At 36.3% G+C, this 26,578-nt stretch overlaps 1 protein-coding gene across 1 annotated transcript in view; it reads right to left on the bottom strand.

Annotated features, from left to right (window-relative positions):
- Positions 1-997: 997 nt before the first annotated feature.
- The window catches only part of usp10 (ubiquitin specific peptidase 10), a 176,833-nt gene continuing 151,252 nt past the window's right edge, over positions 998-26,578 (bottom strand). Inside the window, exons 13-14 of the mRNA XM_039763322.1 lie at positions 25,376-25,441; positions 998-2,837 (exon numbers count right to left, since the gene is read on the bottom strand). Coding sequence (XP_039619256.1) covers positions 2,650-2,837; positions 25,376-25,441 — 254 coding nt within the window. The 3' untranslated portion in view covers positions 998-2,649. The remainder of the gene's footprint in view (positions 2,838-25,375; positions 25,442-26,578) is intronic.

Here is a 26,578-nt window from a genome sequence, read left to right as displayed (position 1 = left end):
TGTGCTTGTACTGCACATCCGTCTCACTTTGAATAAACCAACAGTAGTCACCCATCAGGCTCGGAATAAATTTTCCCGGATAACTGTTTTCCATCACCTTTGTATCTTGATGAAATCTTCCCCTATGCTCATCTCTGACATCACTTTGATTCGGTGGAAAAAAGTTGGGATGAGAATGTAAAAAATGCATCTTCAGTGACATTCTGGCTCCTGTAAGCTAATATACTGTACTTTCAGCATATTCTCCACAAGCTCAGCATAATTCTCTGCTCTGTGGCTGTCAAGAAAATTCTGGACAGCCTGCCTAAATGAGGGTGCTGATTCAGTTGGCTTCAGTTTCCTTTTGAACTCATCGTCAAGCATCAGTTCACGGATTTCAGGGCCAACAAAAACACTTTCCTTAAATTTTGGCTTCACTTTTCTCAAGACCAAACTTATTTCTTAAATGACATCATGCATCGCCTTTACTGTCCAGTCACCCTAGTTGTCCAAGACCTGGGACATCATAACTAAAAAATGGGACATGCTGGATGAAAACAGTTTTTAGATGTGGAGTCAGAAAGTAAAATTTATTTAAAGTACAGGTGAAAGAATCCCAGTAGCAAAAAGCTTTTTGACCAGTGTAATCCATCCTTTTGGAGAGGATGGGGGAGTTGTGAACATGCTAAGTCTTCCCTGCTAAATTCTAAATGCAAACAAAGCAAAATGAAACCACCATAATTATAGATTACATTAATTGTAGCACTTGTCTTCAACATTTGATGCTCCACCCAACTACTTATGCATAACAGAAATAGAAAAAAAAAATTAAAGCTCAAGAAAAAGACTTTGAGAGTTACTGTCTTCCACAGCCGCCTTCACAGCTAACCAGCAGTGGAGAATGTGTAATTTATATCCTGGTGCAGAAATTCTTCAGTGTACTATGTTGAATTTTTCCCTACATGCTACATTTAAACAGAAACTGATCATTTATTGCTGCCTATGAAAAAATAAAACAAACAGCTGTACTGAAGGCTACTCCATGTTCTTTGCCCAGTACATGCTGTTATATTATGCACAATACATCTGACATGTGGCTTTTGGCACTACTTGAACTTGATCCACTTTCAGCTCAACAAGGTTTCTGGCAATTTTTGTGTGAGCATTAAAACCAAGCAAAGGAAGTGACAACACCCAGTACTAACAGTGTAATATTCCCTTGACCATGAAGAGTCTGACATTACTGTATATTATGTAATTCAGTTTTAAAATGACACTTAACATTTCAAAATTCCGCTTCCTCTTCTGTTAAAAATTACCTTGTTAAAAAATTGAACAACTTATTTTGAATTTGAAAGCTTCTGAATTCTTAGTATGTGCGAGAATTTATAAATTGAGATCCTGGTTTGACAGTTTTGATATATTTGATAAGTCTAAGGGAATCAATACAATCACTTAAAGGTCATAAGACTCCAAAAGTCAAACAATTATATTTTTATTAAAGCTAATCTCTTAGATGATTATGTAGGAATGCAAGTATGGTTGCTCAAATTAAAAGACAAAAAATATATACAGTAACCATGCAGAAGGAATTTCAGAAACAAAAATTTAGATTTAAAAACTACAAGATGAATAAACAAGATCATATCTGTGATTTGTATCCAATGGGTGTTTAAAATGATTTAAAATCACTTTTGTGTATAATGAAAAGTTAGATCTTACTGATGAAAGGGAAAAGTAAAAACAATGTGAAATTGTTTTAATAGAATATTTCAAGCATCACTATTTCATCTCCAGCCTTTGTACATAAAAAGCAAATGGATTAGATCTCCTACAAGAGGCCTTCTAAAGTAATAATCACCCATCATCCCTAAGATTCTGCATTATTTTTGCTTAACAGCAATAAGTCTGCAATAGCATAAGTTACTTAAATGTTTTATTTATTTGCACATAACTTTTTAAATCACTTTCATCATTTTTATATTCTAAAGAACATCTTCTGTTCCTTTACTCCAATTCTTTTCATACTAATTCTAAACCCAGAAGCCACAAATATACTCTCAAAAACATCTATTTCTCTTCTGGCTTTTAACACAGTGACAATCTTTTCCTCGTCTCAAATGGCTCAAGTAGTATGCAAGTTTAAAATAAAAAACACATGGGAAGAATCAAAAGGAGAGAAATAAAAGGAAGAAAGATCACCTGGTGAAAAAATAGTTATGAAGTGATGCACGTGGGCAACTGTACATTAACATCTATGCATTTGTCTGCTGGTGCAGGGCTGTCTTCCAAGAGGCAAACCAAGAAGGCATAATTAAAACTTAACTGTCTGCTGCCCTTGCAGAAAAGGCAAACCACAACCTTTTACTTTTTTAAGCAAGTTGAGTTGCCACATTGATCTATTTACCTGTTTAACATCTTAGTACAGGGCAGAAACCTGTGTCTGTTGTCCATCATTAATATTCCCCAACTCTTCATTTTTTGGTACTTCTAAAACACAAATGCAGCAAGAACAAAGTAAGCAATGTCAAATAAGTTTACTTCCCCACCCCACCAAAAAGGAAAAAGGAAGGGTTTATTGGAAAAGCCTCTTTGCTGGAAAAGCAGTGGGAAGCTTGCAACAGAGAGGATGGGCAGTGTTTTCTAGTCCTGTTTTTTCATTTAATTCCTCTACAGCAAATCCACACGACGATAGTAAAGCAAATAGACTGTGCGTTCAGCTGTCTGTTTCACCACCTGATGCTGACCAATAACTTTCACCAACTGGTCATCTATGCGTAGCCAGCCATTAAGACCAATATGGAAGACGTCCGTGGTGTAATGGCCGCCAGTAGCACTGTTTCCATGGTGATACACGACTAAAAAAAAAAGAGAAAAAACAGAACAGAAAAAAATGTAAATCATGAATATCAGAAATGTGTTAGTCATGAAAACATCAACATTTTTACTTGTTTTGCACTTATTTTGTTAAGTGTAATTTACCTTTCTACTTTATATTAGAGAAAACCACACAGAATGTATTTTACATTATTATGGTATTCACATTTGGCTGTTAATAACAAACAGTAAACTGCAGTGTTAAAAGTTTAAAAATGTCTGAACTATAACAACATCTAATATACACATAGGAGTGCACTCAACAAGAGGAAGTACAGAGTGCAGTTGTGCAGAAGATAAACCTGTTGAGTCATTCTCTTATGGGAAGACCATTCATCCTTTAATGCTTTTAATTTAAAATTACTTTATTTACACACAACAGAGCTTCTGGTTGGTATTGCAACAACAGAAAGCAAATATTCTGCAATACAATATACTGAAAAAAAAGTTTAACATCACTAAATGTAACTCTTCAGAGATGCACACAAAATGACACTTTGCTTCTTATCTGCTTTACAAGTGTGTATATATTATAGTCATAACAATTTAAGTAATTTGGGTCTGTGAATTTAAAAATGTTTTCATTGTCTTTTTTTCCTCTAACAACTGACCAAAAGTATAAAAACTAGCTTCTAGTCAGCTTATCAGAAAAATGACCAAGATGTCCATCTATCTAACATATAATAAACCTAGGAGAAAAGCTTTTATTGGAGAGTTATTTTATTTAAGATTACATGTTTAAGACATCCAATAACATTTCCCCACAGAATCTCCTAAGTAGTGGCTGCACACCTCAGTTTCAAAAACCTTACTCTGCAATAGCATACAATTTTGCCATAAATGTATTACAGAATTACAATTTAATAACATTATTTGAGAGGCCAGGGTTTTTACAGATAATAAAAGCGCCAACTTGAAAGTGAACTAACTGAGCAGTTGCTGAATGTTCTGTTTTGTATATTATTATTACTTGTGTTAATTTCAATAAACAAAGCAGTCTGCATAATATTGTATCTTCTTGGTTCAGGCCCTTTCATAGACACTGATTATTAGATAATGTACTGATACAGAAGGTAACATAAGGGTGAAATATGCAGGAAAAGTTCTTTACTGGGTTACATTTCTGCACACCACAGTATTTATTAAATTATCCACTATTGAAATATATTTCCAGGTTTTACAGTATCTACTAGATGCATGCCCTTAAATGCTATAAATCCAATTATAACTGAGGAAAAAAAAAAACAAACCAGAAAACCTAGATAAATATCTGAAATTTACCTAAGCAGCAATGAACAACAATATTTATGAAACTACTGTATTATGTAACAGATGTGTAACAGTGTGGTGTAGTCATTGTAGCATGGACTTTTAAGTACTAACAGTTAATTTCTTAACTCAAACAGCAGATCAGTTGCCTCCTTTGAGGCACCACATGTCAGACATTAATTTAAACTATCTATAAACCAACTAAATGTATTAAACAGATACATATTACTAGGTGGAAAGTACAAACACTCAGGGATATGGTTTTAAATACCAAAATACATTATGGTAAAGGTAGACGGCAGAATTCCAGGAGGCCACTGAAACACTGAGGCAATAAGAGTACAATGAAGGTCACACTTCCATTAACAGGTTATGTTCACTCAGATAAAAAAAAGTCATTGTTATTATTTGCTCCATGAAGTGTTACACACGCTTACTTTTTTTTTTTTGTTCTTTATTTCGCCTTATACAATTTGTTATATTAGGAATGGGTTAGTGTTGGGGTCAGAGCGCAGGGTCAGCCATTGCACAGCGCCCCTGGAGCAATTACAGGTTAAGGGTCTTGCTCAAGGGGCCTAGCAGAGTAGGAACTCTTTTGGCAGTGACGGGGATTCGAACTGGCAACCTTCGGGATACCAGCACAGATTCTCAGCCTTAGAGCCACCACTCCACTCCAAGTAGTTGTCACTGTGCACCTTCATGCAATTAATGGAGTTTGAGCAAGGTCATATAGTCAGCCTTTGTGAAGTAGAATTGTAATTCTGTCAAAGTGAGGAATGAACTGGATGAGAAATGTCTGCAATGCATTGGTATTGGCAACGACAGGAAGAGGAGGATTCCCACAGCCAGAGATGTGGTTCTAAACAGCCCAGATATACAAAAGCAATTCAAGACCACTGCATCAGATGGAAGGCTGTTGAAAACAGAACAGCCACAGTGGCACACACTACAGCCACTGCAATTTTAGAAATGTCCACATGGACAATATGCAGCTGTCTTCTTGAAGCAGCACACCTCCCTGACGTGACAGTCATTCACTAGCTATTGCCACACACTTAAAAGTTTTGCATCAAATGGTCTGGGGGGATGGGGATTGGTGTGGAACAGTGATGAGAAGAGAGTGTCTGGGAACAAGTGATGGTCTTTTACATGTATGGTGACGTGGTAAACAGCTATGTCAATCGTCCATATGACTGTGGCACAAAGGACCCATTATATGGGATGCTATCGGCTACAGAGCTCATTCCGTGTGATATTTCTGGAAGGAACATTGACTAGCGTGACCTACGTCAGGAACGTTATGCAGCTGGTTCTGGTAACTTTCCAGTGTGAAGTGGGAGATTTCATTCTTCTAGTACAACAAGGAATGCCCACATTCTGTCCATGCAAGCCAACAGTCAGTCCATATCCTCTGGGCCAGCACACTCACCAGACTTCTTCTCAATCACAAAGTGAACCATAAATAGTTGTGTTACCTGATCAAAACAGCTTAGTCTTACATTTCAAAGGGTGATATTAATTACCTGCATGACCAGAGTCCAAACTTACACCAAATATAAATGTAAGAACGCTGGAAAATGACATTTTATTTACAGAACACATCATTTAACCATATACGTGTGACCATGTTTTAAATAAACTTACAGGATTCTCCTACCCAAATCTCAGCTCTGTGATGTGACACATATAGGGTGTCTTTTTCACTTTCCACCGTGAGTAAATAATTTTGTATTACACACATTCTCTTTCTCTCTCTCTCTCTCTCAGAGATAACAAGCGAGTGAATAAGGTCTCATTTTAACCATGCAGGTTACATGAGTAACTTTATTTTATGCTCTGATGGACGGTTGACCAAAACATTGGAGAATAAAGTGACACTTGACAGGATATAGTGTGCCCTCTCTTCATTTCTGTGTGCAGAATAAAAAATGTAAAACTCAGTTTCCTATCAGACTCCATTTCAGAGCCATAACTTAGCAACTGAATTAGCACATGTTCACTGATGCAGCCTAGAAAGTATGGCCACAGCAAAGCCAGACCTTAAGGACCCTCCCATATTCTTCAAGTTTCCTGTTTGGGAACATTTCGGTTTTCCAGCGAACTACAGCAGCAAAAGGCAAGACAAGTCGATAAGACTAGGTCAGTGTTCCAGCATTGTTTTAACTGAAATCTGGTATATTGCTGGCAGTACGTCAAACATGATTACTCATTTGAGACAGCATCGCTCAAAAATGAATATCACCAGTACATTTATCCCTGTTGCATTTAAGCAACCTCTCCCTGTTAATTCAGACCAAACTAAAGCAATAACAAAAGCCATAGGTGTTTTTAATAGCACTGGATCTGAGACCATACCGTTGTGGATAATACATGTTTTAAACACGTTAAAAATAGAGCCCTGGGTAAGATGTTCCTTCTTGCATATTTCTGCTGGCAAGTCATGCCAGTCATTTATTAACATTTATAAGCTGTAGTTGTACATGACTTATGTGAGGAATCAGCTCTTGTATTCACTACTAAAGTGGAAATATGACACCACATACAGTTGTGCTCATAAGTTTACATACCCTGGCAGAATTCGTAAGATGTGTACCATACTTCAAAGAAAAGATGATTGATCAGGCAAAACACATTTCCTTTACTTTTAATGGAATCCAAATTAAACTATAAGGTATCACAGAATACAACCATTAAACAAAACATAGTAATAAGGAAAATAATGAGAGGGTCCCTTAATACTGTGTATTGCCCCCTTTAGCATCAATGATGATTTCTGATAGTTGTGGACTAGGCCCTCGATACCTGTGTCGCTATAGCTCATACACCCCCAGAACATCAGAGATGTTGAGGAGGAATGAGTAAGGTTCCTAGGGTTTATGGTACTGACCATAAAGTTCAATTTTGGTCTCATCACTGTAAAGGGCTTTGCTCCAGAAGTTTTGAGACTTGTCTAGATGCCGTTTGGAATACTGTAAGTGGGCTGTTTTGTAGTGTTTGCACAGTAAAGGCTTTTTTTCTTATTTCTTGCAACTCGACTATGCAGCCCATTTTGACACAACACTAGCACTTGTTTGCAGAGAAGACTGTATTTCAGTTGAAGTGGCTTGTGGGCTTTTCTTGGCATCTCAACAAATGATCCTGCCAGTTGTGGCTGAAGTCTTGGTTGGTCTGTCTGACTGTGGCTAGGTAACAGAACCCCTAACTACTGACAGGTATTTTCAGATCTCAGGATATTTTTTATATCTTTTTCCTGATTTGTACAAATAACCTTTTCTCGCAGGTCCCTTGACGGTTCTTTTATTTTCCTCATGGCTTGGTATCCAGCAAAAGTCAGAGGAGCTCTGAGTGAATTTAAATTGACTGCTTATACTGTACACAGAAGTTACAGGTGTGGACACTCTCCCTTAATATGAACTTGTATGTGTCAACTAGTGCGTGTATTATCAGCCCCAATATTCAAGGGCATGTAAATGTTTGATCAGGCTCATTTGGGCAATTTCATTTATCCTTGAGATTTAAAAAGGGGACACACAATTGTGTTAATAAATTACTTTGCCTGAGCACACTCCCTAATTAAAAGGAAACATTCTGCCTGATTATTTATATTTTCCAAACAATGGCCAATATTTCACAAATTCTACTAGGGTGTGTAAACATATCAGAACGACTGTATCTTCAAATTACCACACAGGCTAAGTGCTACCTTACTGTACCCGCTACCTTTGTCCCAAGCAAGAGGATTTTGTTCATCTGGAGTTGACACAGTGATAGTAGATCTGCCCTATCAGCAGACAACGTGGGCACATTCATTTTTTTTTTTTTTTACATGTTGCACTTTAATTGATCTTTATTATTTTACAATTTACTTATTTTTTAAATTAATGGTAACTTTCAGAAGCACCAGGTGTTGTTAGTAGGTTGTGGCAATATTAACACACATTATTTTTTAGAATACCACCTAGGTATAGATATGTTTTTTTTAAAGAAAAAACAGTATGTTAATTTATTTGCATTCCATGTGTGTTCTGGAAATTATAGCCAGTTTACCAATGTTTACATGTTTATGTAATATATATATTTTCAAGTTAAATTCATAACAAATGAAGTGTTTTAAATGTCTCCCCCACTCCACTGTACTGAAAACGTACCTAATCATGACTTCAAAACCTATGTACATACTGAACCATTACTTCTTTTTATTTATTTATTTATTTATTTATTTATTTTTTTGAAAATGAACCATTACTTCTGAGTATCAAAACATACCTAATATCTATCTATTTATCCATCATAAACACACACAACAAGATACAGGCAAGAGAAACAATAAATCGGTAATACCCAGAACAACACTCATATGACTAAGCAGCGGTTATCATCTTGCCACTCTGCCATGAATTTCATTTTTACCTACTGTCTTTCTGATGGTTCAACAACAATTAATTTATGCTCTGTGAATCTTTGTTGCTTTATGAAAAAATGTTTAGCACTACTCTTGTACAAATTCTCATAGGATAGCCTACTTTACACCAGAAACTACTAGTGCACAAATCTGTCACCCCAAGACCATAACTGGACCACACAATAATGTGATAAGATAGTTCTGCCCAAAAGGCAGGTAGGATTCTGGGTTTGAATTTCATGCCAGCCATTCAAGTGGAATTTACAAGTCAATGTCACAAGTGCATGTGTTTTATAACCATTCAGTAATGCAGCAAGAACAGCAACAAACTGTTAATACTGCACTTCTATCTCATCCATAAGTATTTGCACTGCTTAAAAAGTTGAAATAGAAACATCTCCATTACAGCCAAACTCAAAAGGCACTAAAATAAAACAGTGCATAGATGTAAATAACCAGGGCTTTTATACTGTTGAAAGTCAAGGGTACCTTTACACAATATACTCCACCAAGCATATTTCCTTGGCACTATCAGAAATGCACATGGCTGTATCGTCTCATACACAAGCCGTTCTCAATGGGACATAGCCTCTGTAAATTTTACGACAGACATCTGGAGCTGACGTGAGTGTCGTTTGTAAGCTTAACTCCTCAGCAGATTTACTTGATTATTATTCTACATGTCAAAGAAGTGTACGGCTGGCACAATGCCACGGCTTTAACAGTGACTTGTGGAACATTCTTACAACGCAAAATGTATGCTGTTATACTAGATAAGTCTCAAAACATGGAAAAATCAATGGAACATGTGTCTTTTCCTACCTTACAGTGTTTTGATTGCAACATTGTAGAAATCAAAGAAGAAAAAAACGGGCATTTTAAAAATCTGCACACTCTCAGTTTCAAAAAGTACATACACAAATATGGAAGCAAAAAAAAAAAAAAAAGGCTGCATGGTATGTACTATATGCGACAAGGACCCACTAGCGATGCTCCAATCAATCTAAATTGTCTGATTTTTCTCTACAAAAAGCTCGATCAATCATTGGTAAATTGGTCTTTTAGAAGAAACTTTACAGTAGCTGAGCTAGTACGTGTCTTTTGTCCCTCTGAAATTCCTATAAACAGAGAGCAGTAACACAGGTTATACAAGAGACACAGAATGCTAGAATAGTAGCTTTTAAATTAGAGTAATAAACTGAGGAAATAAATTGGAGGAGTTGTCCTGTGCAGTTAAACAAATGACAAGAAAAGTTGCTTTAATGAATTCAGACCTTTAAATTTTATCCTTAAATTAAAATGGACACTGCATCTCTGAGTTTGGACAGTGAGCGAGTTTGTGTTAAGTAAAGCAGCTCACATTTTCAATCTAGAAAACAAAAAAAAAGAATTTGTGATTTCTACTTAGTAAACAATAGGCTTGTTAACTTAATAGAAAAATTTGGCTATTTTACTTGTAAACTTGTTAAGCATGTACCCTTGCATCTTCTTGATAAACATCTTATGAACCTTTGATAAATGTGGGCTTTGTAAAGGGTTTGTGCTGTGCTTATTTGTTTGTGTGTATCACACAAAATACATTTTGTTAATAAATAAGTATTGCATAATTAAAATGGTAATCCATATTTAAAAATTACACCTGATGATTTGTCCAGTTGGTACAAGTCAAGTCAAGTCAAGTCAAGTTGGGGAGCATGCACTGGTACAGTGCTTTGCCGTACCCACTACACAGGATCCCGGTTTGCAACCCCCCAGGAAGACATGCGGTCCAGCCACTCTGGTCCCCAACAATGAGGATCTTACGAGCCAGATCACCCTTGGAGAAAAGCGCCACATGGCTATAACTGACGCTCCCTCACAATGCAGGTAATGTGCCTCATTCGGGACTCCACGTGCAAATGTAATTCGACACAAAGTCAAACCAACAGTACCCAAGTATTTTCTGGTACACAGTAAAAAATAAAACACCTGTATAAATATAGTAAATGTATATTTTCACATCAAAAAACTGTAGTGCAACTGATGAATAAAAATGATTAAAACCTGTAAGTGCATGTATATTTCTACATTCAAGCAGTCATCAACTGCCAATAAGAATTAATTGAATCAATGTATGAGTGTATATATTTGTTAGACAAATGGTGAAAACTACTTTTTTTTTAATTAAGCCTTGTTTCAATTAAGTACATTACAGAGGAAATTAAACAATGACAGCTTGTTATTATGAGGAGTATTTTATTTTCTTTTACACCATATGTATTATGGATAAATATTTCATTTATATTTTATTAGGTAAAGTATGTATTTAAAGGGAATTTTATTTTAGTAGTTTTATGATCATTAAACAATTATGGTATTTTTATGATCATTGAATAAGCAGCTTACAGGATTTAGTTTTGTCAAAAATGAACAAGTAACAGCTTTGGTCTATACAGTAGTTCTATTATAAAAATATTAAACTTAATCATTTAATATATATAAGGATTCCAAATGCCTGTTCATCCAGGAGCTTAGTCTAAAATGTTTTAGAGAGAGAGAAAGAAATAAAAAAAAAAAAGAGAAAAAGAAAGAAAGCGGATTCAGTATTGGGAACCAATCAATTCTTAAACACTGATTGGATCATATTTAGAACCCATTCAAACTTCAGGAAGGATAACAGGAAGAATACAATAAATTGTCCAAATTCAAGTGAGCAAAGCTTGTAGAGACTTGCTCAAGATGACTCAAAGCTGTACAAAGGAGCTTGTACGAAGTACTGAGATAAGGGTCTACTTACATGAATGTGTTACTTTGTTTTTAATAACTTTGCAAACCTTTCTAAAAGCATGTTTTACCATTTTCATTGTGGGCTATTGAGTGTAGACAGATGGGTAAAAATGAACCCATCCATTTAAACTTAAATCTACAACACAAGGGTGCAGAAAGTGAAGTGAAGGGGTGAGAATACTTCATGAATCCACTGAAAATGCATAAATAAATGGTAAATTTTACTTTTAAAATCAAAGTACAAGGATCAATATTTCACCAGCACAACAAAGCAATTAATGCAAGAATGGTTTAGAAGCACAAAAAAAAAAAACCAAGAGAAGGCTGAGGTGACATGCACCAAATCTTAACAGATATGCCATATGCAGTTAACTATTTGATATGCACTATGAGATACTTGACAAGAACATTCTAGAAGCACAAACCCTGACCAGCCCTTAACCATTTGAAGTGCAAGTCTACCTGTCAGAAACATCAGTTTCAAGAAGTGAAAAGGCACTAGTTTTCTGGCAGACTTGTGTGTTGTGATGTCACTGAAAAATGCTTTCGACTTGGACACCAAGACTTTTTTTTTTAATATAAATCGAGTTTCTAAACATAGCTAAGCAGGCAGTAACACATGCTCCATAAAACAGTAACACGTTTCTGCTGTAATGTATATTTATATCCATCACGAAACTAAATGTAAAATCAGAGAACAGTAGAATCACACTTTAACAAAAGACAAAACTAAAACTGTACAAGAAGAAAGGTTTTAAAAAATGATTGACACTCAGGATAAGAGGACATTGCCTCCTCCAGTTATTCTGCCAAAGCTATTTTACTTTATTCTAAGTATTGCACAAAAATCCAAATGGATCTGAGACAAAGTGCTTTATGCAACTACAACTAATTTGTGGTTGAATAGAACTATGAAAGCATGGCCAAGCATAACTGTTCATTATATTGATGTGAGGAATATATACTGGAAAGCAGATGCTTGCACTGCTGTTTCTTTAAACGAGTGTACCTTTTGTTACAATACTTTGTTCAAGAACAATGATGCCACTGCTCAAGTCTGGTAGCAGCATTTAACAATGTCTTCATGTATAAATATTTCTTGATCTTACAATATACTCATGTTTTTACATTTAATGTGTTACATACATGTAAAGCAGTACTTTCAGATTATGTTTACATTAACTTAATCTTATTTTATTGTCATCTAAGATTTTATTATCTGCTTTAATTTTGCATACATATGAAAAATGTTTTACTTAAAACAGATGAACACCTAATTTTATAAATATTTACATTAGTAATTTACTGTATTTAAAACAGTAATACATTTAATAAGTGTGCCCCATCTTTATTGCAAAGAATAAAAAACATTACCAAACATTAAATCTTTCATTTTAACCAATTCACTATTTAACTATTTCTTAACATGCTTAAGCAGTTTCCTGCAAATTGAGGGTTCTACTGTACTGTATGCAAACAGAATACAGTATATATATATTTGGCAAAACAAGGTCCATATTTATAGCACTGTTAATTTAAATAATTGCAATATAATACCAAAGGCAATAATTTTGTAAAAGTTGTGCACCCATACAGTCAGCACTGAAAATTGTAGAACAACATTTTCTATAACATGCAATTACAACTCCATTAAAATTATTACTTTAAATATGAAAAAAAATTACAAAAAGTACCATTTACATGTAAAAAATCCAATTATATCATCATTGTCTTTTTATGAACACCAGATATTCACACTGCTTATTGAGAAAGCAGTGCTGACATATGGGCAAAATCAATCAATTAATAAGATCAAACAAATCAATTTATGAAGGACAAGACAACAGGGAATTCAGACATCCGACAACAATATTCTATGGTTTTAGATTTTTCAGGTGAATTATCTGAGCTATTTTTAGTACTCCTTGGCCAAAACAAATTCTGTTTTACAGAGAAAAGCAATGGTAGCATTAAGCCACAAAAAAAGAGCTAATTGTGTTAACTTGTGTGTGAAAGCATGTGTCCATATAACCTTGTAGCTGGTAAAGGTTTTTTGCAGCTCAATACTTTAGCGTTACTGTGTTTCTTTAGACATGAACATCAAAATTCAATGTATTTTGTAGCTGTGACATTAAAGTACAACTGGGGGTATTAACATCAAGCAGCTCTAAAATGTAGATGTTACCATATAAAAGTTGCATACGTGTGTTTATTTTGAAAATTATCTTCAGGCAAAAGATACAGTTTCCATACGACCTTAATTAAAGTCAAACTCAAACCAAACAAGCATGGGTGTTTGGCTCAAACATGCATGTCTAAATGGCAAATCTTAATTTTGAAATTGTTTACCTCTAGTGTAAAAAGACTGTGTTCCCATGTACCAAAAATCCACACACCTTGCCCATCTATAGTCTTTATATAAAAAAAAAAAAAAAAGGATTTTTTTTGCTAAGCAGCTCAGAGAAGTCTGTGCTTTGTAATTTGTAGCCAGCCTGCACTTGCTTGTCCCATTATTTGGAAGACTAGACCGATTAGTTAGATAACGGTGCAGCGTTACACAGTGCAGTAACAGTGTCTATGGAAACAGGATTAAAAAAATAAGTCTTGCACACAGCTCTAATGTGTGCACAACATACATAGTGTAAACCCTGCAGCTGTACTGGCACTCCCCTTTGTTCTGTAACTTTGTCTGCATGTGCTATATAAAACTTAAATTGTGTTTGGTGTAGATTTCAAAATTGTGGAGTTTAAGTATAAACCAAATTACTGCACAGTTAAAAGATTAGCATTTTTATTATCATGTTAACCACAAAAACCTAACAAATGTCTGAGTTGGAACTGCACTCCTGACCTATTAAAGCACTTAAGATTGAAGTGGGGGAATCAGGTAAGACTTTCGCAACTCTGGCTCAACAGCCCTGCAAGTAATTGTCCCAGAACAACTGTAGAAAGTAAACAATTATTCAGATCTGCTTCACACTTAAAATGATGGAAACAGAAATAGATTACCTGGTGAGGAAAGTAAAAAGCTACTTTTTGTAAAAATACACTTCAAAGAATAACTGTCTTAAGGATTCATTACCATCATGAGAAAATAGTTTATTACTTTTATATTACTTTGTAAATTAAAATCACAAACAATGACAGGATGTAGACTCTTCTTCTAGAATAACAGAAATTAACTTTTTTTTTCCCCCTCAAAAAATATTTAGAGTGCCTCCGGCTGGACATAAATACATAACTTTTTTAAAAAAATCTCACAAAGGTTAATCTAATAAAGTGGAAAAAAAATTGAGATATTCTTTTTTAAAAAGTTACTTATTCCATTAAGGAATTAACTCAAAAATAAGAATACGTGATTCCAGCATGTTTTAAAATCACAATGATGTGACCAAACAGTTGAAAGTTATAATTGTAATAAATTTTTAGGTGTCATGTATTTTAATGAGGTAAGTTACAAAAGATAGGAAAGCTACTGAAGAGCAGTTATAGCACCATGAAGGATTCACATATACTAACTAAATGAAATGGACGTGGCTGCGTTTGAACATCTGAAAGTCCATCCATTTTCTAACCAATTTATTCAGTTCAGAGTTTTGAAGATCTGGTTCATATATGTCCTTCATTAGGCACACTGCAGGAATCAGCTTTGGATGGGGTGCCTCAATCGCAAGCATCCATGCTTACTCATATGGGTCCAATTTTGAGCCATCAGATAATCTAATCAGTTAATCCTTTGGATGTGGGAGAAACCCAGAGTATCCAGCGGGTCAGCTATACTTGCAGCAATTAAAAATCAAGGCAAGTTTCAAAACATTTAGATATCTCTGACCTGTTGCTATTATACAATGGTGACAAAGAGAGCTGCTCCAGATGTTCATTCAAAAGCAAAATTTTTCTGTTCAGCAAATTTTTCAAAGCACAATACAAATTTCTTTAATTATATGATACAAAGGGTGCTGACAGAAACCATATAATCACAGAAATGAGTGGATAGTTAGCTGCTAAAACAGCATAGTTCATTGTTTAAAACAAATCTGTAAATATTTAATTTTCCTGATCGTTGGATTTCTGAAACCAAAGTTTCAGTTAATGCACTACAAATACATACAGCAAATACATTAATCTTAAGGAGCAAACGGGATGCAGTCTCTAGTTACAAGAAATTATAAGAATTACAGTCAGCTGAATTCGGTGGTTATTTTTGGATTAGTACACAGGCAAATGCAACAGCAAAGTCTGATCACTTATATGAGCACCATGAAAACAGAAAAAAGGCCACTATACGGAGTGATAAAATATAAGTGTACTCTTAAAACGACAAGGTGGATTTTACAAAGGTTGTCTTAAAGTTGGGTTAAACACACCAAAAGGAGGGAGAGATATTTACTAACCAGCTATTGTCTTCACCATATATTTTTCTGGCAAACCTGATTTGAAAAATGTTATAAAAGCAGCTTTAAAGAGTGTGTATGTACACATGAATATCCTAAATCTTCACATTCAACATGTGCTACTGATATAACAATGTTTGAATTTCTATTTTATATTTTAAGCAGCATTTATTTTTCATTGACTTAACATAAAATGTCTGTGAACAGATTTAATAAGTGCACATAGAAAGATGTAAATCAGGAAATTCATAGTAATCACATCAACTTATTACAGTTTTAGGTTACACTAGGAAAGAATTCCAACAGGCACCAGGAATACATGCACTACAATGTATTTTTAATCCATAGCCAATAGAACATTAATCAAGAAACCGCCAAGTTGATTACTCAAAATAAAAAATTCTACTTCAAGTCTTGTTTGTCTTACTGTATGCTATTCTAGCCACATCAACATGCATGTTGTATGGGCACTTTCTCCTTTCATATGGAATGAGTTTAGCAACAATGCATTGGCTAAATGTGCACTATTGTTTTTTCCTACAGGCAGGATGTGCTTAATGTGTTCAAAATAAAAAAATATTATAAACAAATGCAATATTCCAGTCCGCGATAGTTTGATAATTACATTTATTGAACTGCACAGAAAAGTTAATCACTTTTTTCTAATTTTAAGATGAGTTAATTTATTTTTACTGTTTTAGTCCATTTAGTTTTTATTTAGTTTTCACCACTTCCTAGTTTTAGGTTTTTTTTTTTTTGTTTTTTTTTTTTAAACTTTACCTTTTATTTAGCTTCTTTGCAATTAGTTTTTGTCACATTCTATAAGTTTTGATTTACTGACCATTAATGTCCAAATGGACAACGTTTTGCAACTTTAAAAATATTTGTTTTCCTTAAAATTTGTTGAACTGAATACAGTTCATGTTGAACTTGTCAACTTAAATAAAATGTTAGGGCCGATTTATACTTCGCGCTCAGAACGAGTACGCGCCCGCATCATGGCTGCCACGCCTTCCCAGTGTTCATTTTGCGCGTCCTCTGAGCAGGTCCTCAGAAATTAGCGTGACGCAGGCACGAGTTACAGTACCAGCAAAAAGTTGGGGGGCGCAGTGTGATAAAAGTCGGAACGTGACGTCAGTGTCTCTGTTTACTATCTACATGTGACAGAAAGCCTCAATGCAGATCCTACAAGATGAATGCTTCGATGTGGTGAAGCAAAATGCCGACATACAGATGCATTCATGGTGCTTTTATATTCAAGCGTTGCATATTCCCGATCGTAAAGACACGATACATCTTTTTTTTTATTTTTGCAATTTAACAGCAGCAACAATGTATAGCGCTGTATTTGAGCCACTGAGGGGAAAAAAAAAAGGACACGGTGAAAACGTGTATTTTGTGATTAAAGCGGAAATTTCGGCTTTAATCTTGAAATGTCCACTTTAACCTCGTAGTTTACTTTATCATTAATGCAGACCATCGTAAAAGTCATCCCAGTTTTTAATCGCTACGAGCTTCTTGGACCGGACAGCAGCGGCAAGCAGCAATAGATCACCACACAAAACAAATTAAATGTATGATATTCCAACTCTCTGCACATTTAGAATCTTTAGATTTGTACTTGATACCACTTTCATAATGAAATGCATTAAAGTGTGTATGTTACATTTTACATATAATTTCGTTTAAATAATGAATACTGTTGTTAATTACATACATGGGGGAATAATTACACACATGGGGGTGCCACGGTGGTGGAGCGATAGCACTGCTGCCTCGCAGGGAGTTATGTTGCTGGTATTTCCTGCTTGTATTCCACACTGTGCTCCGGTTTCCTTCCAAAGACATGCAGATTTGGGGATTTAGTGCCGCTAAAATGACGCTAGTGTATGCGAGTGCTTGTATTCACCTTGCGATGAGCTGAGGCCTCATCCAGGGATTGTTTTTCACTCGTGCCCAATGCTTGCTGGAATGGACACATCCCTGGATTGATGGATTTAATCAATAAACAATTTTCAGAGATATTGCAGTAAGGTGTCATCAGAATTTAATGAGTGATCTAGGCAATTCACAACACAGAGAAGCCAAACATGTTCTCACCGCGATAATATCTCGCACTGCCACCTGGTGGATAACTCCAGATTTACGTAAAGTATGTGCGCAAGTATAAACACTACAACGCTTGCTTATTAGCAGGAGTGTCCTCTGCAGCATGCGTCGCATGAAGTATAACCCTGGCCTTACTCTCTGTTACAGAACTCTGTTTTCTCATGATAATGTGACAGTTCAGGGCTTCCAGTATAATTTAAAGAATGCAAGAATCAAATAGGTACCATGCTCGAATGTTGTTACTTTAACTTCAAATAACTAAGGAAAATAGTTATTTCAAAAACAGATTCAGAATACGAGCAGCAAGATCACCACACACATTCTCATTTAATTTCTGATATTTGTTGATGCTGTGTGTCATCCACCCATTTCCAAACTTAGAATGCGTGTATTTTTTATTTTAATAAATACTGTTGAAGTCACCACCTTAACTGTGTTAACAGTAACAGAAATAGAGATTACATTTTTCTACATATGGTGCATTTCTACAAGCACATTTACACCAAATACTCAACATATTTGTGCACATCCAGAATGCTGCATGTTGTTCATCAAGTGATCCGAGAAGTTTTCAATTGCAATGGTGACATCATTTAGATAATGGATGGAAGCTCAGGTGGATATATGTACACAATTATAGAATAAACGCAAAGCCTTCATTCCAGTATTGGGACAGCGCAGTATTAAAAAGCAATTAATTTTGCTACCTGCAAGCTAAACAATTATAATTATTCTAATTAATGACATTGTGCACTCAAAAGCATGAGCAAGTATAGACAGACAGACAGATAAACTATTAATCCCCAAGGGGAAATTCACATACTCCAACAGCAGCATGCTGATAAAAAAACAATATTGATTAAAGAGTGATAAAAATGAAGTGCAAGTTAAAAAATGCAAGGTGGAGAGTGAGGCAGGTGTAACGGTCTATAATCTTGTATAATGTTAACGTTACGCCAAGACGCACATACTGAGGTCTGTTTGTAAGATAGTCCACAATCCATGCCACCAGGTATGAATCTACTCCCATCTCTATCAGCTTGTCACTAAGGAGACGAGGTTGGATGGTGTTCAAGGCACTAGAGAAGTCCAGAAACATAATTCTTACAGCACCACTGCCTATTTCCAAGTGGGAGAGAGATCAGTGTAGCATATAGATAATGGCATCCTCTGCTCCCACCTTCTCCTGGTATGCGAACTGCAGAGGGTCAAGGGTGTGGCGGACCCGTGGCCTCAGGTGGTGAAGCAGCAGCTGCTCCATGGTCTTCATCACACGTGACGTCAGAGCGACAGGCCGGAAGTCATTCAGCTCACCAGGATATGATACCTTTGGGACTGGGGTGATGCAAGATGTTTGCCAAAGCCTTGGGACACTCCCCTGTTCCAGGCTCAGGTTGAAGATGCGCTGTACAGGACTACCCAGCTCCGACACACAGGCCTTCAGCAGTCGTGGAGATACTCCATCTGGACCCACTGCTTTGCTGGCACGAAGTCTCCTCAGCTCTCTGCTTACCTGGGCTGTTGCAATTGTGGGTGGGGGGAAACTCTCTCCTATGCTGGTATCAGCTGAAGGATGGGTGGAGGATGCAGTACTCTGAGGTTAGAGTGGTCAAACCTGTTAAAGAAGTTTGTTCATCAGGTTTACTCTCTCCACGTCTCTCTCGATGGTGGCACCCCACTTCGAGCTGCAGCCAGTGATGATCTTCATCCCATCACACACTTCCTTCATGCTGCTATTCTGCAACTTTTGCCCCAGCTTTCTCCTGTAATGCTCCTTCGCCGCCCTGAGCTGGATTTGGAGTTTCTTCTGCACGTGCTTGAGCTCATGCTGATCACCACCTTTAAAAGCCCTTTTTTCTGGTTCAAAAGGCCCTTGATGTCACTTGTAATCCACGGCTTGTTGTTAGCATAGCAGCATACTGTTCTTACTGGAACTACAATGTCCATAACTCACTCCATAATAGGTATTATGCCCTTTCCTCCCTAAAAAGGATAAGCAGGATACCGGGCAACTGCATGCTGAAAGTATGCCACTTCGAACAAAAAACATTTCCAGATATGACTTCTGCATTTTTTCTTGGACATGTGTTAATGCAGTGCTGTATCATCTCCTCTGTCAGCCATTTTTACAGGTAGTTTTTACTTACTTTTATCATGTATTATTGTGCATTAAGACGCCTACATGCAATCACTAGCCACTGTGGTACTGACTTTCACCTGGTACTAACAATTCTGCAAAAAATCTAGTACATTACACCCCCAAAATTCGTGGGGGTTACGTTCCTAGAGCACCCTCGAATTGTAAAAAACCGCAAATTATGGATATGGTTAAAAAAATGCCTATTTTTATAGTTTAAAACTTAATTATGCCACCAAAACACTAATTTCATTTCAACCTCAGCTTAATACATTACCTAAAAAAAAAGAATGTACAGGTAAACCCGTATACTGTACAGTATTGTATTGATGTCACCCGCAGTCCTAGAATGTAAAACACCAATGTTACCGCTATATGTACCGTAATTCATGCAATCATGTTTTCATTGCCAGAAGCCTTAGAAGGTGCAGGGCATTTCAATGGCATCTTGAGGCTTTAACCCTTAAACTGCCACATACTTGGGGGTTAATACATCCCTAGACGCCAAATACTTTTTTGCTGCCCTTTAAGTAAACGACACAATTCACAAAGAAAAAGTGAAATTTTAATGGAACACTTTTTCATGCAAAGAGCATCACAATTACTGCAACACTGATCATTTTACACACTGCTAATGAACATTAAAAACTATTTTAAAAAACTACTGGAACAATATGTACAAGGTGCAACTGACGGCATTGATGAAATTCAGTAAATCACCGAGTCAACTGCGCTGAACTGGCTGTAAGCAAGCACACAGAGGTAAACGCTGATGCCTGCAGGCTAGTCTAGTGCAGCGGCTCAATCCCAGATACAGTGAGGCTGCAGTGCTGCAGGTGCCAGAAGTGGTCATGAGCTGGCTGCTCAACAAATGTATGGCACTGACTGATCAGCTCCACCATGCTGGTATATTGTACTGGGAAACGACAATAACCGGTTGTGGTGTTCAATGAATGTTCATCACCGAATATATGTGGATCCTACTTGCTGGCAAATGGCACTGGGATACGACTATAGCTGGTTGCGGCAGTTTAAGGATTAAGAAGAACAAAACAGAAAAAATAATTACACTCAGCTGGAGATGCGTCAAAGGGCAGCCGTCAATCAGCAGCAAGGATAAATGAATAACGCTGTAGCGGTCCGGTGCCACTAAGATTCACACCGTCGAGAAGACAGGGATTTATTTATTTTTATGGTGGAGATTCCAGGGCCTTATCCAAACATGACCTGATCCGCACGCACTCACAAACGGAGACAAAAACAAAGAAAACCGGTAATCAAACAGCAAATAGAGAAAGTAATGAAAACAACGATATTACCCCGTTCCCCTTATGGCATTATACATTAAAATACAACAAAGCACCAACAAAACACACACAGTAAAGTCCATAAAAAAACGGCAACAGGTGAAATGTAATGATGAAAATAGATAGTCCAGAGATCTGCACGTTGAATGGGAATGTAGATAGTCCTACTGGTAGTTCCTGAAATGGTGAAGACGGGTGGACAGGTTCAGGACTGCTCCTTTCTTCGCAGGATGGCGATGAATAAACTTACAGTCCTCTTGTACACAGGCAGACGGCAGACAATCCAGACCCCAACAACGAAACAATCCAGGACAAAAGATATAAGTACAGGTAACCCAACAGAAGACAGGCTGACAGACAGGTACTTGAAACACAAATTACAAACACTTTTCTTTAGGTCGCCGGCCCCCTTTTTAAAAGCTGCACTGACATCCTTTGACCCCAACAATCAGAGCCACTGCAGGGACTGCTGGGAGTTGCAGTTTTAAATTCTAGTAGAGTACAACGCTCTCGGATTGGCTACTTTCATGATCCCAAGCCACGTTTTCCTCTACAGTTGCTTCGTGTTTTCTCCACAGTGCAGTTCTGCCACAAAAAAAGCCATAAAAAATTGGGGAGGATATTTGCGGTTTCCGCTAACAATTATTAGTTAGGTTGTAAGGAAAAATCCGTGAATGACCGAGGCCGTGAACCCTGAACCGCGTCTTCATGGGGGTCTACCCGTTCTGCCATTATGTTTTTGCCATTCTGGTACTGACTTGGCAGTGAAGTATCCATTCTTGCAACATACCACTAAATACATCCCCCAAACGTACCAAAACTAACATGTTTTGCAAATATTTACAAGTCTTAATAAAGGAGACATGCAACTTCAGATAAATTACTTTTGTATAGTAGGCTTCTGGAGAGTAAATACACAACTTCAAACTGAAATTAAACTTGCCTGATACTATATATCCAAAGTCTATATGAAAGTGGAAGAATATCATTGTACGCCCTCTTCTGTAGTCACCGAAAAAAACACTCTGTAGCTTTTAAAGTATTATGTGGTAAACAAACCACATAATTATTTCAAATGTGGAGGCACAAAGATGCAACTATTGTCAACAACCTGTGATGCATCCACTGGGTGTTTGTTACATTATGCTAGTTGAAAGTTTGCTGTGTGATACGCAGCCAAACTAACTGGTGGTGGAAACAAAGTAACGATTCCTATCCTTATTTGGCACAAAGCAAATGGACTGTAACTAAGAAAATAAAATTTTCATTATTTCATTGTTTATGAGTATTTGCTTTTACACTGGCATGTGATAACCAAGGTTAGGAGTAGGTTTTGCCTTAGAAATTTGCATATGTTTTCCTGAAAAAATAATGTTACATACACTATGGAAACATCTTCCCATGTACAAGAAGATAAAATTCAGAAAAATGACTTAAAACTTGTGAATTTATATTTAGTTTTGCTGTCTGAAATGAAATGACCAGCTGTGGTTGCTACTTACAGCAGTTTCTAACCTTTTGCCTAGTGTTTCAGCATTAAAGTCTGCATTTCACAAACGGCATAAACACCATAGATGTATTTTTTGGATTAATCTATCCTTCATGACACACTCAAATAGCCACTACATGATGAATCACAAATTTTCCATAATTTAACAATGTCTTATTGTGTACAGGCACACATTTTTGCCAGTGTTTTAGACAAAGGTATACTCTTAAATGACATACTGAGTTGCATGGAAAAAAGGGCAAATTCAAATACTGTTCAACTACAGAAGTTTTTGAAGAAATGGAACTTCATACTTTCCACCAATTTAAGATTAGTAACCTATGGAAGGCTCCTTGAACAACAAAAATTCCTCAGAAATAGAACAAACCATTGGTAGTTCTCTTAGAAATATTAGGGAATGCTTTAAGGACAGTTCTGGTGTTTTTCTTAATATCTGATAAATCCAAAGATATTAAAAACAGCAAGTGGCTCATTAATTATGTAAGGTATACAGACAACAAGGTGATAAAATGCTTAAGAAACTCATTAACGACAAAAATGCACACATTGTTGTTCAAGAGGTCATAAAATTAAAAGAAATCTGAGCAAACAAGCAGCAATTTGTACAGACAGAGCTGTGCTATTATGATAGGAAGCTATCAAAGAGTTCTTTAAAAACTCAGGGAACAATTTATTCCAGTATTAATAGGAGTGTACTGTCAGCTTACTGATTTAGGATAGTGCAGGTCATGCAGGCAAGTCTACATAACAGGTGAACAAATGCCAACAAGAGTTCAGGGCCTTTTTAGGCAACTCTGCTATATGCAACAGTAATCTCAAAATAAAAACAGCTGGAATAGGCTGCAATGGCATTTACTCAGCCACATGCAGTGAGGTGGCTATGAATTCAAAACACAGTGACTGATCACTGAATGCCCCAAGAGAAGTGCTGAAACACAATGCTGCTACTGTTGCTATCAGACAGTTCACTACTGGCATTCAGTCACTGGTGAAGAAAGTACCAATGCATTTAGTCCATTCTCTCAAAGCAAGTTGAAAGAGAAAACCTGGTCTTCACCAGTCTAATAAACTGTGCAGAAGCCTTGAGATATAAAAGACCATCCTTGACATACAAAACAAGTGCCCATGTTGGCTGCATGATTCCTAATCCTGCCTGTGATAAGGTGAAAAGTAGATCTGTGAGCTTTCTGATAAAAATGGGCAGACTATTCCTAGCTGATAACTATAAATCTCTTAACTTGGTTCACGGTTTTAGAACTGCTAAGTAAAGCTGCAGCTACCAAGCAACCATGAACCTGCTCAAACACTTTTTTAAATGAGAGTGCAGAGAATGTTGGTCATTAAAGTTAGAACTTAATTGAGATTGAATTGATAATGCAGAAGGAACTCATGGTCTCCACTGATTTCTGTGTTTCATTTCCTTTGTAACAGTTTCCAGTAACTATACAGTACTAAGGAAATATCATGGTGTATTTACTCAAAGTGGGAAGATCCTTAATATAGTACTGGTCATGCCAGTTTCAAATGTGATGTGAATTAAATACACACACCAAAACTCTAATTAAAAAACACAAACCTCACACATCTGATGCTTACTTCAAAAATAGCTTGATTTTATCAGAGTAGTTATAAAGTAGTAGCAAATGAAGAGAATTAGAAATGAGAACACAGAACATTTAAACTGTTCACTGGATGAAAAAAGGCTCAAATAATGAATGGTCACTGTCTACATCCAAACAGGCTAATCAAATGTTAGGTTATATGGTTAGATGTGTTGAGTGTAAGTCAAGTAAGGTTTGTGTTTAAGATATAGAATGTGTTCATGAGGAATAATATGAAGTGCTGTGTGGGTCCCCATATTGCACAAACAACATGTATTTGCTAGAGAAGGTTCAGGTAAAAACTAGAATGATTTCAGGTTGGTTTAAGAAAATGAAGAGGTAATGTGACTGAAGATTTCAAACTTATCAAGGGAATTTGGACAGTGGATCCAAGCTGTTACCCTAAAATTAGTTTTTCAGCAATAATACCGGAAACACAGATAAATGTTGATGGTAAATGTCACACAAGTCTTAGGAAGTATTTTTTCCACACTCAGAACTGGAGTATATAGACAGATGGATGGAAGTGGTGGTAGTGTGGTAGACAGCAGTATACTTCCAAGGACCTCCCAATCTTGACTTCAAGTTACTTTGGAATCGCATGTTATTTTTGTTAAATTAATCAGCTATTTTCACCAAAAATACTGATATACTATTAACATAGCAAAGACACACCTCTACACTTGACATACTTAATTGAGAGAACTTTGGTATTGGGCAGTTGCTTAAAAATACTGTTACTATGCAAAGCACTGTTGAGTTTAATTCTCAATTTTATTGTCACTGCACAGAGTCTCAAATAAGCTGGGCAAAAGAAAATCTACCTTAATCCATTGGAATATAATGAAATAATTTATTTTAAGTATTAACACTACTAGAACAAAAACAAGGGTCTTTGCATTGCATGCTGCATCTTTACTTTCAAAATAAAGTGTACAATGATTTTATGATCATCAGTTTAGGAATGAGCAAAATTAATTTAACAAAACAACTATGGTTATATAGTTTTATTTACTTATTTTACCTGCAAAAAGCCTGTAGGTTCTTTGGCCTTTGAAAATCTTGCTTCTTACACCTGGGGAAAGGAGCTCTGAAAGACATAATTTTTAGAAACCTTTGTTTACAGAGTTTATGCAGTAATATAACAATTGACACTGGCTGCCATTTTCCTTAAAAAAATTGAAGTCCTCCTTTAATTATGCTCAAAAAGAAGCCATAAAAATGTATTAATATGTGGAAACACTCACTTAGAAATACATTATGAAAAGTATGAAAATAGAAAGAAATTAATAATAATTTCAAAACCAGTGCACAGGCATAACTAAACTAAAATGACACTGCACTTGGGTCGTTGTCATGTAGGGTGCCTATGAATTGTAGTTTGGCATGAAAGGTCATCCTGCCACATCTAAACAAGCAACTCCTTTAGGACATGAAGGATATGGAGTGGGTTTTAACTGCTGTCCAAAAATGTCTCAGAAGATCCGTGTGAGGGAAGGGTGAGGACATAATGAAGATATTACCATTGTCTTAAATTCTTTTGTGGTAACTACTATCCCGCTAGAAAAAGGTGCCAAGCATGTCTGCAACAAAAAATCCTATAATGGAGTGAATGACCTTTAATTTGCTCTTATGTAGTAACACAATCCCTTTCAAGCAATCATGACTGTGACACCTTCTCTTCTAGTGGTAGTCCATCTAAGAATGGCTGTAGTGCACTGTTGCCTTTTGTTACTTTAAAATGAGGAGTCAGCAGATATCCACCCCATTGACAGTAAGAATTTAGGGACTTTCAAATCTGGATTTGGCGTTACTACTGAAGAAGTGAGGTGGCAAGCTTGGTGGGCTCAAAGGCCTATACTTACTTACTTGCAAAAAAAGGCCAAAAAAAAAAAAAGGACTTTTAGCTCCTTCTCTCAGTTGCTCAAACTCAATATCTGTTGATGAAGACATCAAAGCATTACAAGCTGAAACTCTATTAAATGGTGCATTCAGAAAAAGAGGGAAAAAAATCACAGGATATGGACTGATCATCAGGCTTTTCATGGTATTTTCTGAGTCATCCAGAGTTTTAACTCATCATCACACTATGACGTAAATATTCTCCTCTTGTGTTAGGTAAACTTAACCTCAAAAACTAAATTTCCATACCAAACTCACCAAGTTACACATACTACACAAAATACCCTCAAGAGATTCAGAAGGGAGCACATGCATAATCCAAACC

The sequence above is a fragment of the Polypterus senegalus genome, chromosome 9 (genome assembly GCF_016835505.1).
Source record: "Polypterus senegalus isolate Bchr_013 chromosome 9, ASM1683550v1, whole genome shotgun sequence".
NCBI classification, from domain to species: Eukaryota; Metazoa; Chordata; class Cladistia; order Polypteriformes; family Polypteridae; genus Polypterus; species Polypterus senegalus.
Note: the sequence above shows the minus strand (reverse complement) of the source record. Positions and strands in the feature narration are given on the sequence as shown.